The 17,382-nt window shown below is 38.6% G+C and overlaps 1 protein-coding gene across 1 annotated transcript in view; it reads right to left on the reverse strand.

Annotated features, from left to right (window-relative positions):
- LOC139709133 (vacuolar protein sorting-associated protein VTA1 homolog) overlaps positions 1 to 3,825 on the reverse strand; it is an 11,746-nt gene extending 7,921 nt beyond the window's left edge. Inside the window, 3 exon segments of the mRNA XM_071621094.1 lie at positions 749 to 882; positions 3,413 to 3,507; positions 3,717 to 3,825. Of these exon segments, the coding sequence (XP_071477195.1) occupies positions 749 to 882; positions 3,413 to 3,507; positions 3,717 to 3,825 (338 nt within the window).
- Positions 3,826 to 17,382: the final 13,557 nt, after the last annotated feature.

Consider the following 17,382-nt stretch of genomic DNA (forward strand, 5'->3'; position numbering starts at 1 on the left):
TCGTTGGATTTGCTCTTCAAAGTGACTCCATGTACGCGTCCGGTCCCATAACGCTTGGTCTACTGTACTGTACAAAGTGTACGTATAGTAGAGTATACGTACGTACGCCACACATGTTATGCACAAGGGAAGACAGGCCGGCCGGCCGGCAGCCCGAACTAGAAGTTGTTTACAGGATTGACAGCGCGTATGCATGCAATTCATCAAAGGAGCCGCCACGCGCACAGACGATTGGCAATCTACCATAGGATTACAGGCAGTGCAATTGTACTGAAGTAAAGGAAGGAGGTGTGTCTCATTTCAGCGCTTCCTATTGGCTACATTCTTGAACCCATTTTATAATAGGGCACATAACTGTGTCCATTGTTCAACTTGTAAGTGTTACAGGAGGATGATGTCACAACTGGGATATGAATACAGATGAACAGGAGGATTTTTTTTTTTGAAGAGGTGGGCTTGTGCAGAAAGAAAAAATATTGAAAAAATGTTCAAAAATATATGATGCATATATTAATGATTCAGCGATTTGGTTACGTACTGACCAATTGGCAACAATAGTGGTCAACACATATGTGGATCTTGTCATCAGTGAAAACTGCCACATTTCTATGACAAATTTGCTCTCAGCCAATCAGATGCAAGGATTTCACTAGCTTGTCACATCTATGACAACTTGTCACTGATGACAAATTTTATGAAACGGGCCCAGTACTGGTAAGTCTTTACAGACATAAATAAATGAACTCACCTGTTGGAGACCCCTTTTCTGTCCTCTGTATCCGCAAACGAGAAAAGCTTGAGAGCATAGTTCTCCACATGGGCAGACGCTACGAGGTCATTGCTTACTGCTTCATTGCCCTGTGCCAGCAACGCTTTCTTTTGCTGGAATTCATTAAAATAAAAACAAATAATAATAATAATGCTAAAAAATATCAACACCCCGTGTCTAGTGAGCTACAAATCACATACAGTAAGACTAGTAGGAGACCTGTAACGTTAAAGAATACAAAATCCTGATTTTGTTTCTGTCAATGTCCAGGGGTGTATCCAGGATTTTTTCTGGGGGGGTCGTAATCAAAATTTTTGGACCTTTGCCTTTGCGAGGGAGCGGAGCGACCGAGCGGGGGGAGGGTGTGGGAGGGGGGTGTCCCCCCTCCCACGGCAGGGAGTTTTTGAATTTTGTATCTTAAAATGGGGCCATTTGGTGCATACAAAAGTGACTTTTTCGGCATGGCAGTGCGGCTTAGAAATAAGGTAAATTATGGCATATTAAAACTAAGTTACGAAATTTACGAGGTTTTTGACAATTTGCTGGAACACCGGTCACTTTTTTTCCCTGTTGTAGGCCTATATAGAGTAAAAAGCCCTCAAAAAACAAAAATGTCTTTTACAAAAAGTGGACCTTTTGAAAATTTGGGGGGGTCGTACGACCCTCCCGACCCCCCCTTGCATACACCCATGATGTCTCAATCAAAATCCACAGGTAACTGTGTAGGACCCTCGCAGAGGAATAAATACAATACGACTGCACAATGACTGCAAATATAAGTGTAATTTAGATTTCATTCTGTTGAATGTTAATTGTAAGAAATTAAGCTAAGGCCAAGTAAAAAAAGAAAGTAGTTTCTCGTCCGCGTTTTTTGAGCAAGGCGATGAGGGAGGTCCTTACTATTTGATATCTTACTATTTTTTCAAGGATCGTCAAAATGAAAGTAATAATCCAATGTGTTTCTCGTCCGGTAATTCTGAGAAAGGTAACGAGAGGGGGCTTTTTTTCTATATTCAATTTATGAAATGAAATATCACTCTGGTAGCTGTGTTATGAGACCAGGTCCCAAGTGTACGTCTTGCCTGCACTCTGTGCATTTTCAAACAAATAGATATATGTACCATACTTGAAATGAAACTTCATGCATGCAAAAATACATTTGCTTTTTCTTTCCACTACAGATGTCAAGGGAAAATGACCATCTTAATACTGGTATTTAGTGTTGTAATTGCTTTTCTGATACCAGTGTACTTGCAATTCTGATGTATTGTGCTATTAATTGAAACAGGTATAAAACATGTCTTTCAACAAATGTACGACTGAAATAAATTCCATGATATTCAAAACACTGCTTTATTTATTGGTGTTTGTGACTTTTTGTGTCCACACAGCTGTACGTATCTGCAGTTCTTCACAGTACAATCGTGTTGTAGCACATTCAACTGGAAACTGGCTTGTATACAATTGCAGATGGATGTCAAAATGATACTGATATGGCATTCTAGCATTAAACGTTTAAAGATGTTTCTTCATGTTCTAAAAAGACATTTGAAAATCACTCATTATTTGGATGATGAATGATTGTATAACAGTACACACTACAGATGATACCACTCACGGCTGTGTCTGTGAATTTACATCGTGAAGAAAAGTATCCCGCTGAAATACGAGACAAACCAGAATCCGTGGAAAAGTTATTTATTTTGTAGATACACCCATTTAATAATTCTACATTTGCTGGAAAAGCTCATTCATTTTCTCTTCAAAATAGAATGTATCGCCGTGACAGACCAGGGGATGGGGACCCTGGACAGCTACAAAACACGCACACTTTGCCGATATACGGTGCGGCACGGCCACTGCACTGGCACCAGGGAGGTGTGGACCTCCCTGCTGGCACCGTACCTTCCGACACTGCACACACATGCACATAGTCACAATGACATGAAAATGTATACAAACTCGATACCGTACAATCCTCACAAGCATTTGTGCAGTACAATTCATCCGCTTAAAATATCAGAAACGGGGAAAAATACGAACAACGCGCGAAATATGCGTGGAATATCAGCGATTGTTCGCAAAAATGTTGCCGCTATCGCGTTCACGACGTACCGAGTGCGCTGTACATCACAGCCCAGTAGGCCGGCCCGCCGCGCTGCCCATCCAACTACAGTGCAGTTCGACTGCTTTGTGGGTCATTCCTTCTTGCCGATCGGCCGAGCTCGCAGTGTGAAATGCATGCGTTATTACATACGCACTACACACAGAAGCTACAGCTGTACTACAGTCTACAGCTAAGTAGAGGACGCAAGGCGTAAAAATTAGAAATGAGACGTCACGATTGGTAGGTGAATTGTCGATCTCTTTTTTTTTTCGGCGGCCGAAAAAATAGTAAATATCAAAAAAGTCGATGCGGTAACTGAAAATCGATGCGGGCGGGGAGCGGGCTGGGACGAGAATTATGAATTTCTTGGTATTTTCAGCCCCATTTTGAAAATAGTAAATAGTAAAAAAATCGATGCGGCGGCCAAAATCGATGCGCGCGAGGACGAGAAACTGGTTTCTTTTTTTACTTGGCCTAACATTTAAATAATAAAATTATTAATGCCAATGGCAATGCCATGGCTAAGGTAAAATTACCGATTCCAGTTGGTCCATCAGAGAGACAAGGTAGCCAGTGACTTCAGGCGGTCTGTCCTTCATTTTGACTGCTATCTCTACTGCATAGCATCGACCTGCATCAATGCAAAACAGGAATGGAACAGATAATCAGTAAATGAAGCGCTGACAACTTTTGATCTCTGTTGTACTTTCACTGACATATTTGGCAATATATGGGACTACATATAATGGCTTACACCTGTATCTTGGCTCCTTCCACGCATAAAAACAACTCTGTTTCGTCAATAACCGAGGTACAATTTTAGGATACAATTGTACTCACAAAAATATGCAATGACAGGATCTCTGGTATCATGTTCTTTCGCGACAAGCAAGAAAGGACGAATTGATTTCAGACTCTCAGGTATTCCACTACTACCGGCAGTCGCCATTTTTACAGAAGCAATCTCCAAATTAAAAAAAATGAACAAACAGTCTCTATATTCCAGACTCAGTATATTTAATTTTATAGGCTTTGTAATGCTCATCATTGTACCAAAATAGCCTCATGTTCTTTATTACTTCATTGTTAAATCATACTGATAGACGTGCCAAATTTGACTTTAATGTTTTATGAACAATTTTGAATTCTTGTCATTTATGAATTGATTACTAATCTGTTGTTTGTACACTTGTAGCTCGCTACTGGGGAAGAGACTAGCTAGAACTTGTAGATGATCCACAATCCGTTTTTATTGGTGATGTCATCCAAAACAACGTTTATCGAGTCAATACTCCATACGTTCCTGAGTAATATTCACAGAATAAACAGTAGACTGACTTCACATTTATGATTCACTCAGCAACTATTTTTCACGTGATATACACAAAAACAACAGCAAAAACAAACATGACAGTGATCGACGGAGGTACTGAAACTACAAACGGATATTAGGCCATATTATTAATTTGTGCTTCCCTAAAAAAAACAAAAAATACATAGGGGCTATATATTTAGCTTGTATCCTATGTACACTGTCACACCATTCCATGTTTATAAGTTGATTTTGATAAATAAAATCAAATTCAACCCAAAAGAATTGGACAGGCAGATTTTTAACCCGAAGTCTCAGTCAAATTCGGACATAAATATAAGAGTCATGGAAGTTAACATTCCCTCCCCCCCCCCCCCCCCGGCGATGACTTCGCCTTCGACTAATCTCCAGTGGACACCATTGTTCCGAAATTACATTAAAAGACTTACCATGAATTGAAAATCATGCAAAGGATTCTTCTACATATACTTCTTTAGTATTGAGAATAATATTAATGATAATAATGAATAAACTATTGAATTAAATTGAATTGAATTGAATAATAATGATAATAATGATAATCATCATCATCATCATCATCATGTAATTCATTTGTACAATAATTGGGGAAATAAAACAACTGTGAAACTAACATAAAAAATGCTGATTGATCATAACATCATAACTTATATTTTGCTCTCTCTATCTTGCTCTTGTTATTTTGTTTTCGTACAAATAAAAGGATGCAGGAGGTTCAGATCCGAGATCGATTTTGATAGTAGGCATAGCATTATAAGAACTTGCTTATAGTGTTATGTTACCGAACATTTTCTTGTTGCATACATTATAACATTTCTGTGTAAGAAATAAGAGTTATATATATTGTGAGAATAATGTCATCGAGGCCTACGCGATATGTGCAACTCTGTAGGCCTATATACATTCACAACGAGACACGTTGAGAGCATTCAGATCTCTTGATGAATTTCAGAGTTGTGAACAGAATGATGTCAAAGATCGTTTGCGTTTGATTGTGCATAGTGATTTTGATTTTAGTTTTTACTCTTATCTTGTCGATCAGTATACACAACCATGGTCTGATCAAAATAATGCCCGTTGATATTTGATTTAGCATGTTCTTTGGAGTTGAATAAACAGAAAGAAAAGAAAAGCTGAGTACATGGCTCTTATAGCGTTTTTATTGTCAATTTTCATCAAGCCATCCAAATACTAATGACGATAAAGATAAAGCGGAGAAACTATAAAGTTTTTCTTTCGGAGTCATGATAAAGAGAACATAATTTACAAGAATGAATATCACACTTAGACCCGAATATCTGCCCGGAGACTTACCGACTACCCAAAGTTTGTCGTTTACGAATCATAGAAATCACTCCCACACATTCGTGGCCATGTTGATATATAAACGTGGTGTAATACTGTACTGTTTTAGGGAGTTTTGAATATTGGCTCTTTGTGTCAATCTTTCGTGTTCACGTGATCTGCTAATTAAATATGATCTGCTGTTCTGCTTGCTTTAGATATCATTGAAGTGAAACCTTAAATAATTGATTAATAAAACTCCATGGCGAAGTTCTGGCCTAACATGGACTGTTCCCGGATACTGTTCCCGGGGACTGTTCCCGGCGACTGCTCTCTTCTGACATCAGCACTCTCATACGACCTACTGTCCAGGTCCAGATAATTGGCCGAACTACTCACCAATTGGTCGCTAATGGTCGAGTTCATTGAGAAGTAACTCGAGTGTGTTTAATTAGTGGTCAGAGTGTCCCTCCGAGATAAGCTTCAACAAGCTAATACCATCTTGCGAAGTTCAAACATTTCATTCTGTTACGTCACTTTCATAAGTATTTCTCTCTCACACTCTCTTTTCTAGGAACGCAGCCGCTTATTATTTTGTTTGCGTTACTATGGATTGAATTTGCTGCATGCACGAAATGGGAAACGTTAACATGGTTAAGATACCCTGCTTTTGTGCAGCTTGGATGCAGAACGGGAAAGCGTTTTGTTGATGATTACGGTGGCTACTATAGTAAATGACAGCAAAGATATACAATGCAATAACCACACGTAACATATCGGTTGATGTATCTCTATATATACACCCGGGCATTTACTTGCTGCTGAATATTGTCCTTAATAGTTACACCCTGACTTGGTTGGTTCAAACACTTTTCGTCTTTTATTTGATATCTCGATTGTCTTTCAATTCTATTTATTTATCTTTTTTTTTGTAGCGGGTTTATTCGAGTGGGAGTTACCATAGTTCACAGTAGAATCATGAAGCTCATTTTGACCGCACCGTTTCACTGTTCAAAGCATAATAGTGACTGAATGATAAACTTCACGTTTTATTGTTAGGTTGCTATCATCATGTTCCCTATTACAGCCCATTAACGTTTTTAGTTCACATTGGTGTAGATCCTGAAAGGACGTCTACTTGTCATTTTTTTTTAAGATGAGTCTTAAATTAACGTCTATCAAATTCCTTCGTGCATGACGAAAACACTTCATTCTTACATTAGCCTTATCGACTCTTCACTAACATTACTAAGCTCTTTTACTTGCTGTGTACAAAACACTGATCTTTGTTTCAAGCAAATTCATTAATGAATTTCATACATATCATTCTTTTTTATACAGGAATTATTCTTACGTTGATTCAGTCACCAAGTTAATGGAAATAGCATGAAACAAGACGATGTTAGAATGATCCCATGTGTATTTACAATGTCGTCGTAAGACGTACACGTACATCACAAATCTGGCTTCATTAAGGTTAAAAAAAAAAACACCCTATGCTTGAATTGATCTGAATGAATGGGGTTAAATCAAGCAAACACAACAGTGAAAAGTTATTTTCTGAAAATAGGAAGCCATTAAATCTAAAAAGCGTTTCACACTCAATTTCTGAAAAGAGTAAATTGGTTGCTGTCGCATGTGCAAATTAGACAATGTGACAATGCGGTGTCAGACTCCTGCCCACACGAAGACTGCAACATGGGAAGCTTTCCGTGTGCTTCAGAAAGGTAAACACCATCATGGCATTGTTCCTCAAAGCAAACACATTACACAGTGTATTACAGACGAATGTTGTCGAAAAGAAGAGTGACGTCTTATCACCATGGAGACGAAGGCATCCTTGGGCCAGCACTGGTTAGTTTAAACAATCATGAGTGACTTGGGTGCAAGCTTTCACATAATTAATTTGTTTAGTGCAGGACACTCTTCGGGCTTCTCGAATCAGACTAACTTCCAAGGTTAAATGCATCGGAAGGCCTATATGCCTCCCACGCCTTCCCATGTTTAATCACTTATGTGTGTGTGTGTGTGTGTGTGTGTGTGTGTGTGTGTGTGTGTGTGTATGTGTGTGTGTTAGTGTGTGTGTGTAGGTAGGTTTTGTGTCAGATTTTTTTTTTTATTCTGTTATTCATGAGGGTGTTCAAGAAGCCAACTGTACATACACCGCTGTAAAAAACCGAATTTTCGAAGCGTGGGGTTATCTATTTTATGTGATTAGAACTGACTGGTGGAAGCTGAATTATTCTAAGTAGCGAAACAACTTTGTACATTTATAGATAATTTGGAAGTAAGATGTTTTCATTGTTGATGTAGTCAATGGGAAGCCATGGTGGGATAGGCCTAATATTATTTTTTTTCCCGTCATTTCGTCATCGTCTCAAGATCTATACCTCTATTCAACTTGTTGAGGTCGCATCTGAAACTTTGTGTCTTCAAGACATTAGTAATGATCTATATCATTGATAATCATGATGGTGATCCTAGCTTTGCTCGACATACATTCTACGATGCAATTGATATTGAGACCACGTATGCTAAGTATCATGAGAAAAGAATGTGTTATTTTTAGTCGTCCGAGTTTAGGATCCAAGTGGGTTATCGCGCTTGCCCTCTCCGAAATGAGGCAAAATAATCTACTCTATTTTTGGATAGAGATAGAGTGAAAAGAGAGAAGGGAGATATAGAGATAGATAGAGAGACAGATTGTCAGATAAAAATTATTATGATTACAATGGACTAGATCTATACCCCACAAAATATATTTCTATTTTAGGATAGAGACAGAGCAAAAAGAGAGAAGGGAGATAAAGAGATAGATAGAGAGCCAGATTGTCAGATAAAAATCATTATGATTACAATGGACTAGATCCATACCCCACGAGAATCTAAAATCTCTGCAAGTATATATATTTTGCACAGTAAACCCTTCAAACTTCGGTAGTCAATATGTTAAGCCAGTTTTGTATCGCTCAATATCTCAGTGCAGTTCATCATTGGAAGATCTGATCACATTCGCTGAACCATGGACCTAATACACACGGACATTCATCGTATCGCTGATTAATCTATGCACCCGTACATCTCAAAAGCGCCATAAAGACATTTTTTGCATGCTTCACTGCTTTGATCCCATGATCGTCACCGCCAGCAAGCCGGGGGAAGAACAAGACGGAGATTCGAGAAATCTAAAACTATATGCGCAGAAGAAAATAACTCACAAAAATCAAGCAAAGTGAATGTGCAGTTGTGGTGTTTGTTAGGAAATCATATCTCAAACAATTTCGCTTGGGAGAAACAGGCAGTTTTTAAAAGAAAGCTAACACTTTGGCAGAATGATTGTCTTTTGTTATCTCAATATTTCACTTTTCTCCAGCTTATTCCAGAGCAAAAAGGGACGGCGATGGTAGAGAACAGATGCTTATATCTTGCCATTAGACAAGGTCTTATGCGTGTGCGAAAATGTGCGAATCAACAATTACCCATCTTTTGACACAAAATTTGTAATGATCTCAGGTTTGCTGCTCCTCATCATCTGTATTTATTCAAAGATATTTCCGTATGAAAAAGGCACATCAGCGAAACAAGACTGAAATGGGGGGAAAATATTATTTTGTTAGTGACGATACATGATCACACAGTCGTTATTGTCCAGACACCTGAATGAACTCATTAAGATGCACATAATCAGGTGTCGGCGACGATCATTACATCAAAAAAGACTGCAGTGAACAGTCCATGTATATTAGGTCCATGGCTGAACTGATTGGCGTACGAAAAGGCAACGCCCACACGATCTTATATTCTGGCCGAGGCGCCACTAAAACCTGTTTCGGTCTGTTCGTCACGGTTCGTTTACGTAACATCACAACGTCACGCTCTGCCAATACAGTTGCATACGCGATGCAGTACACACACACACACACACACACACACACACACACACACACACACACACACACACACACACACACACACACACACACACACACACACACACACACACACACACACACACACACACACACACACACACACACACACACACACAGGTGAACACTTTCTCTCCTATATGGTTTAGTACCTTCTCCGCCAGGCAGTGTTAAATGGATGTGTGAAGAGTGAACATCACGGAGATCAGCTGCGACTTTTTTTTGTTGTCGCTGTGTTATCGTCAAAGGTGTATACATCTGCACGGTTTATGGAATACAATAGATGTTGATAAGGATCAGCGCGCACACGATCTGTGATAACAAGAACATTATTGATGATATCGATCGCTCGCGGACAGAACCACATAAATCATGGCATTGAATGTGTTCATGTATTCGACTTGAGACTGTATACAGTAAAATAAGAAAAAGGGCCCATTGTTTCGACGCGTTTTGCAACTGGATGCTCAATGGGACTATACCTCGCCAATACACGACGACAAAAGTATGACCAATGAAAATAGTGCTAAATGAAAGCCGAGACTGATGGGCATGTCAAAAAGTCATCATCTTAGTTGTTATTCGGGAATTCGTAATCACGCCTCCGCCATATTGTAAACTCCTTTGTTTTGATTTGTTTTGTTTATTGGTAACATTGTGCGGTGATAGGATTTTACTTTCAGCCAAGAAGATGTTAATGGGAACCGTGGAGTTGTTGAAGAGAAAGGAGCGAGCAAGCGCCAACGTGCGTCGCGCCCATGATTCGGACCACAGCGACGAATCGACCGGAGGAGGGACGGCGGGCAAGACGAGATCAAAGAGGGGCATTTGGGGAGTAGGTGCCGCGTGAGTACTCGAGGGATCTCCTTCCCTTTCTTTAACTTTTCTCTTCAAGAAGGAAACATGTATGTATTGTATGTATACATAATGATATACCAATATTTCCATCTATCTCTCTCTTTTTCTCTTCCTTTTTCATTCTGTCACTGAATTTAACTTTTCGCAGACATTAAAAAGCGGTATTCATTAGAAGACACTTTCTATAATAGACATTTTATGTATACTCATCCTCCATAATCATAATCTGCTCTTATATTTATAATCTGAGTTTCTTATTACTTTTTTCGCACCACATTTCAGCTGATGATCCAGATATCGATTCAGTCATTCATGATGAAGCAGACATGAGTACACCTAGTGACTATCAATTTATTCAGTTCTATACATCAAACTCTTATAAGAGTTACAATATGACAATTATTGTAAGCTAATGGGGTGAATTTTCAGCAAGGCGTTGACATCATGTTTGATATTCATCGTCACAAGAGAATATGGTTCTTTTGACAATTACGAAAACACAAAAACACTCATTCATAACACAATACAATACATACCCACATACATACACAAGTACATCATACACACGTATACGTGTGTATGTGCGTGTGTATGTACGTGGGTATGTATTGTACATATGAAAACACTCTAAAGAAAAATAGGTTTAACTTTGCACCTTTATACCAGTGTCACACAGGGTGCACCATTAAAGGTCGACACTGGTCTGAAAGGTGCAAAGTTGCAACCCTTAAGGTGCTTCCAGTACTTGTGACACTGGTAAAGATGACAAGTTGAACCAATGTTTCTTAGTTTCTCTACCATAAAATTTTATAACCGCAGGGCCCTGTCTTATAAAACTTGTGATAGAAATCAATAAATTACAAATCTCTTGAAAGCTGCAATCAATCGCAACCTGTGATTGATTGATTGCAGTTTTCCGTCTTAATTTCAATCATAACTTTTTTATAAGATGGATTTGCATTCAATCGTTAAGTTGCGATTGATTTGAATCAATCACAAGTCTTTATAAGACGGGGCCCAGATTTCAGTCGCGGAAGCACTCACTGAATCAAGACATACAAAGAACACATTCGAAATCTTTTCCAGGGTGTCTTTTTCCTTTCTCATCTATTCTGTTTCATGGAAAAAGCCAGTTTGTTATTAGCGCTCGTGCACATTTTCCAAATAACCTCTCTTTTTTTCTCAGTTGGTTAGGCACTTCGCTCGATATCAAAGCGACAAAATGCATAAGGTTGCCCGACGTAACAATACTATGGAATTCATGTATACAATCAAAGAATGTACTTGGGTGTAGACTATATCGGTTACCAGAATGGCCCGTCAATATGTGGAGCACCTGTTTTGTATTCCAATTCATTAACAAACTTTTCTGTTATCGTTTCCAAATACTAGGATGTAATGAACACTTTGTTGCTGTCAGGTGGATGAGCTGACAAGCACCAAAAGATTACATGAATGATTATTAAAGGAGACCTCCGGATGATTTTCAGATTTTTGCATTTGAACAACTATGAATTAGTTATACTGAGGACAGAGTTTCAGAATTTATGATAAATGGGATGAAAATAAGAGTATTTTCAAAATTTAGAACAAATTGCAGTGAACAAGGATGATGACATGGTAGAGTCACCATAAGTATGCATGGGTTGAGGCTCAAGGAAGCAGAACAAAAGAAGAAGGCATGCATAGATTATACACAGGTGAAGTCGCAAGCAAGCGGTATATAATTGAATTGCACTGCTACATTTCTGAAATATGTGAACCTCCTATGTCATCATCCTTGTTCAGTGTAATTTGTTTAAGTTTTTTCAAAGTATTATTTCTCTGATCAAGAACAACAATAAATTCCACAAATCTACACATGGAGTTGTCGATTTATGTACTAATGATGTGAAATTATGAAAATCGTCTGGAATGTCCCTTTAAGCCCCACATCTTACCATTGAGTGCTTATCTCAGTGACATAGAGAAAAATGTATGTTACATTACATCATCATAAATGACCATTTGAGTTAACGCGCAAGCCGCACATAAATAATTATTTACAAAATATTTTCTTTCTTTAACTTGAAATCAGTAAGTTATCCGTCTCATAAAATTACTGGAGAGTGTCCTGATGGCTTTTAATGGGAGGACGGGGTTCTGGTTGCTAAATAATAGACCAACATCATGAGTTGAGTAACAATATACATTTTTGTATACAAACCAAAGGAGTAAATTATAAGATGATGCCACAATCGCCCATTAATATTCAGTTCGAGTGTATAGTTGTTGTTTTTTAACCGAAATCATGTTTCGGAGAAAAAGTTAAAACTTAACATAACTTTGTTTATATTGTGTACAATTTGTATCAAGATGCAGTCTTGTCATCATGTTAGTCTGTTTTTACTCTATCACACGTAATGACATGGTGTGGAACAGAACTTCAGAAGAGAAAGATCGAAACGCGCTGGAATCCAATCTGTGGCGAGGGAAACTATGTTACTCTGTAGCAACCCCAATGTAGACACTCTGTTATTTCAATCCAAATGGAGCTATACTTGGCGAGTATGCTCTGACTGTTGGTAAACACTTACCAGTAATTGAATAAATAGAAGAACACAACTCTGAGAGTTTCTTTAAGACTTTCTGTGCTCATTCGGCTACAGCGTGTATTATGTTTGTTCATACCACAGAAGCATAGTATATGCAAATCTTAAATGCTATCACTCCGAACCCATCCTACGAAATCAAAAGCTCGTTTGAGTATGCTTCAGGGGTCGTGTGAGGAGTAAATGAGATTGGATTCAAGTAGAAAAAAAAAGCAGCCCCACGTTCTATTTGTAGCATGGTACCATTCTGCCTATCGATTACAGTTCGTTATTCCGAAGGTTTGTAGTTCCAAAAATGAAATGAGTTAAGAAATATTTTTCTGGGGTGTCTGAAGGTTCGTTAATTCCGAAGGTTCGTCAGTACGTTGGATATTGTTTCTGTATTTGTTTTTTGTTTGTTTCTTTGTTTTTGGCTATTTTCTGACTAACGAACCTTATTTCAATGTCGGATTAAAGAACCTTCGAAACAAAGAACATTATTTCATTTTCGGACTAACGAACCTTCGGAATAATGGACATCATTCGTCATCATATCCTGTATTATAGTTTACGCTATTTATGAGCCCATCTCATACGTGCACGGACACCATTATAATACGCAGTATGGTTCACACTTTTTACTTGGTGCATAATATGATAATCATTCTGATCTATCAATATATCAACTCACGTAAAAATCTGACACAGTATGCCAGGGACAAATCTCCCAAAATGGACTGACTTTGAAATGAATGAATAGTATATAGTAAACATATACACTGTATGCGAGTTACACTTACGTATAGTATATCAGTGAAAGCTATGAGATAAAAATCAGGGAAAGATTGAATATCATTAATGTGTGTCCATAATTACCTCTGATATTACTTTTTTTACAGCGAAGCCAGCAAGATAGGGCATTAATTACACTGACACTTTTACGGCGAACCCAAGAAAAAGCGATATGAAAGAGCATTAATTACGAGGAAAATTTGTTTGTTTAAGAATAGCTAGTCCAGGCCCTACACATTAGGGACAGCCGTGGAGGGACCTCAATTCAACTTATCTCAATAGATTATTCAACCACTAAAATACTAACAGCATTCGTCTGCGAAAAACGTGACTTGTAGTTAAATCATTACGTCACGTGTATATGCTATATGGTGACGTTTCCTCGCAGTTTCAGAATTCTTGGCGCTCGATCAATATTTGCATATTCCTAGCAAATAGGACTTTAAGGGAGCTTCTGACAGAACAACTGGATCCGCGGTAAATCTGGATGAACGTTAAGCGAGAGGGAGGAACGCTATAAGGATTCAGTATACAATAGGGATGTTCAGGAAGGACATACAGTGAGCGTACATGCATGTGTCCGTGCGTTTGTGTGCGTTTCATAGCGTGTGTGAGAACAAGGGATTGGGAAAGAACAGGGTTGAAAAAGGATAAGGATACCTTTTGAAAGTAAAGATAGGCGTTGACAATGAAAGTGAACAAGATTAGGTCCAGTGTAAACGCAGGCAGGTGCGCTGAAGTACTCTATGAAGTGGATCTGAACGCGGGTAAGATAAATCAGCAAAAAAAAAAAATGATGAAGAAGAAGAAAGAGAATAAGGACAGAAGGACAAAGAAAAGATTATGACGCCATGAATTCGTCACGCTTTGATAATCACAGTATTAATGACAGCTAAGTAGGCTTCACTGATACCATGTGAAAGAGATGACGGATTTATCGAAATAAGCCGGTTTCCAGATGTATTCAAACATGATTATGGATTTTTTTTTCTACCCCAGGACCTAGCAACGAGCCGTTTGATTTAGAAGTTTGTAAAGTGCAATTCGGCATAATGTTCAATCTATAGCTTTAATGAAAAGGGTAAGATTGGAAGGGCAGAATGATCATCAAAATTAGGACATGAAACAAGACAGTAATGGATGTCTCAAATATTTCATATTCTCACAAATCAGTGATGTCAGTCGCATAGTTGTAACCACGTACGTGAATTGACAAAGGTGATAATGTCAGAAGCGACGCACGCCAATGTGCGCCCGCATATCGCAATTTTAGAAGTCTCCGTTTGAACTACACATAATCATGATAGTCGTCAAGTGATGACTTCCATTGGTATGTATTGGTGAAAGCATGGGAAACTTAAAACGTACATAACGTCCTCATTTTATGTCCGATTTATTCTAATGAGTAAAGTCAAATATATCACGGTGCATATGTTATTCTATTAAAGAACCCGTGAAAGTATACATCACTGACATGTTATTGTTGTAACACACACAATTAATTTTGTTCTCATTTAAGTCAAACACAATGTCATATTCTTGTCTGCATCCAAGGTCGGGCAAGCCTCAGGCAAGATTTGTTGTTTTTCACTTAATCCTAATGCATGAGCATTTCAATATAGTATTAGTTTCCTCCTTACTATGAAGACTCAGACAAGATTCTTTTTGTGTTTTTCATCAGGAATAAGCTTTTAGTAATGCATAAATGTATAGTATACACACCCATTTCATACTTGTCACGCATCATAAATCATGTATTGGTATTATTATATTATGCGTCCTTTTACACTATCACCATAAAAACGCTCTAATTTCATGACAGTTATGGATAAGTTGTTGTCTCAGGGGGAGGGGGCAGAAGCAGGAGAAGGAGGAGGAGGGGCTTTGGTGGTGAGGTATGAGTGGTCCTCACGAGTCAACATTGTCAACGAGAGAAATCATCATCAATTTTTATGCTCAAGAGCTAGTGTCCCTATCAAGTAACACTATCAAGAGCAATGGAAACGCGCCCCTTACGTTGGTGACGAAGGAAACTATTGTCGCAGTGTCTCATTTTTCTCTATCGAGGATTACTCAAAGAGATTTTCCCCGGAGGAGAAAAAATCTCTTTGGGATTACTGTAGATTGGAGATCGCCATGTATTACTAAGTACTTAGGCTTTCTGGTCACAGTCATATGATAAATACAATATGCGTGATCACAAGACCATTACATTTAACGGTCCATAAAGAGCAAATTTAAACAGAAGAGAATAGGTGTAACTATTGTCCAAGGACATCGAGTAATTCCAATAAGCATTGACAATTTTGCCAGAAAATGGAATATAACATTTTGTGAGCATTGTCAATACAGCTTGGATGCTTTCTTAACTGTAATTGCTCCTTTCGGTTTCTAAAAACAAGCCTACATCTTTCACAACGTTCCTTGTCATGTATACATAGATCAATTATGTCTCCCATCGCGCCTGAATAATTTTCTTGCTTAAATCTGGCACTTCATAAATTACGAGTATGTGATACTACTTCATGGATCGCTTTGGTCTGGTGCCTTGAAAGCTTTATGTCCACACTATTCATTGTGGATAGGTGCTCATTTACGAGATATAGAACTGTGGGAATTATACCAGGTAAAGAAAAGGCGTGAAACATAAAGGGAGAATGACGTCATCGTTGCTAAGATTGACTACTTACTGGTTTGGAATGGAATAAGATCTCCGCTTTTGTTTTTGTTTTTAACTGACTTCTTCTTAAAACATCGAGTCTCACCCAAAATTTTGCATTGGACGATTTCGCGGCGAGATCCATATACTCAGATTGGCATGCCGAGATCTTCAAAGTCAAGATTGCAGTCTAAAGCTGTTTGACTGCCTGTGTTATCGATACATTTGTCTTTGTGATTTATTTTATTTTTCTTTGTTCGTGATTCACCTGTTCCATTTTGTGTGTGTGCGCGCATGGTGGCGGCCTTGATTTAGCTTAGCACCACGCCATTCACTCTTAACGGGAGTATTACTTTGATAAGAGCAGATAAGGAGATGCTTTGCTGTAACCTGTTCATACGCGTAGCGACGTTTTATTGTTTTATTGCCTCGATACCGAACAGCTTATTGCGATTACGAGCGGTCAATTGCAAACAGTGATCTGGCTTCCAAAAGATGCAACTCGGATAGATACTTAGCTCAGTGTTCAGATGTTAGAACGGCAGAGAAGCAACCTGTTTATAGAGTACGATGTAGAAGCGGTTCTTCATACTTAGCACATTGCTTTGTGGCGCAATGAGGGAGTGCACTTATTCATCTATCGCTTCTTTCTCTCTAATGTTTGTTCAACGCGAGGGATCAATCAGGAAGCAAAACGCAAAATAACTGCTGAAATCAGAATTCAGAATGCGCTCGTCAGTGGCTGCGAGATGCATCATTCTCTGGAAACAAGCTTTTTGTGATCGATTGAATCTGGAGTGAATTGTCTTAGGAAGGTGGCCATGTCGAGCGCATCATCAAACTGGAGTACTGCTGCTCTGAAGTTAAGGGGGGTCATCAACACCATCAAGTAAGTGGCATATAACACAAGTGAGTCAGTATAATGCATATAGCGCCGGCAGTGCATCATCTGCAAGCAGTGTCGCAGTTGATGGAGTTTACGTCGCTTTTCTTCAATAAAATTCATATGCAGTCACCTCCGCGTGTGTCAATCTTGATGGCCCGGACTGAGGAAAATACATCG

Source organism: Diadema antillarum, unplaced genomic scaffold (genome assembly GCF_040938485.1).
Source record: "Diadema antillarum isolate AM-2024a unplaced genomic scaffold, OU_Dant_1.0 seq00001410_RagTag, whole genome shotgun sequence".
Lineage (NCBI taxonomy): Eukaryota > Metazoa > Echinodermata > Echinoidea > Diadematoida > Diadematidae > Diadema > Diadema antillarum.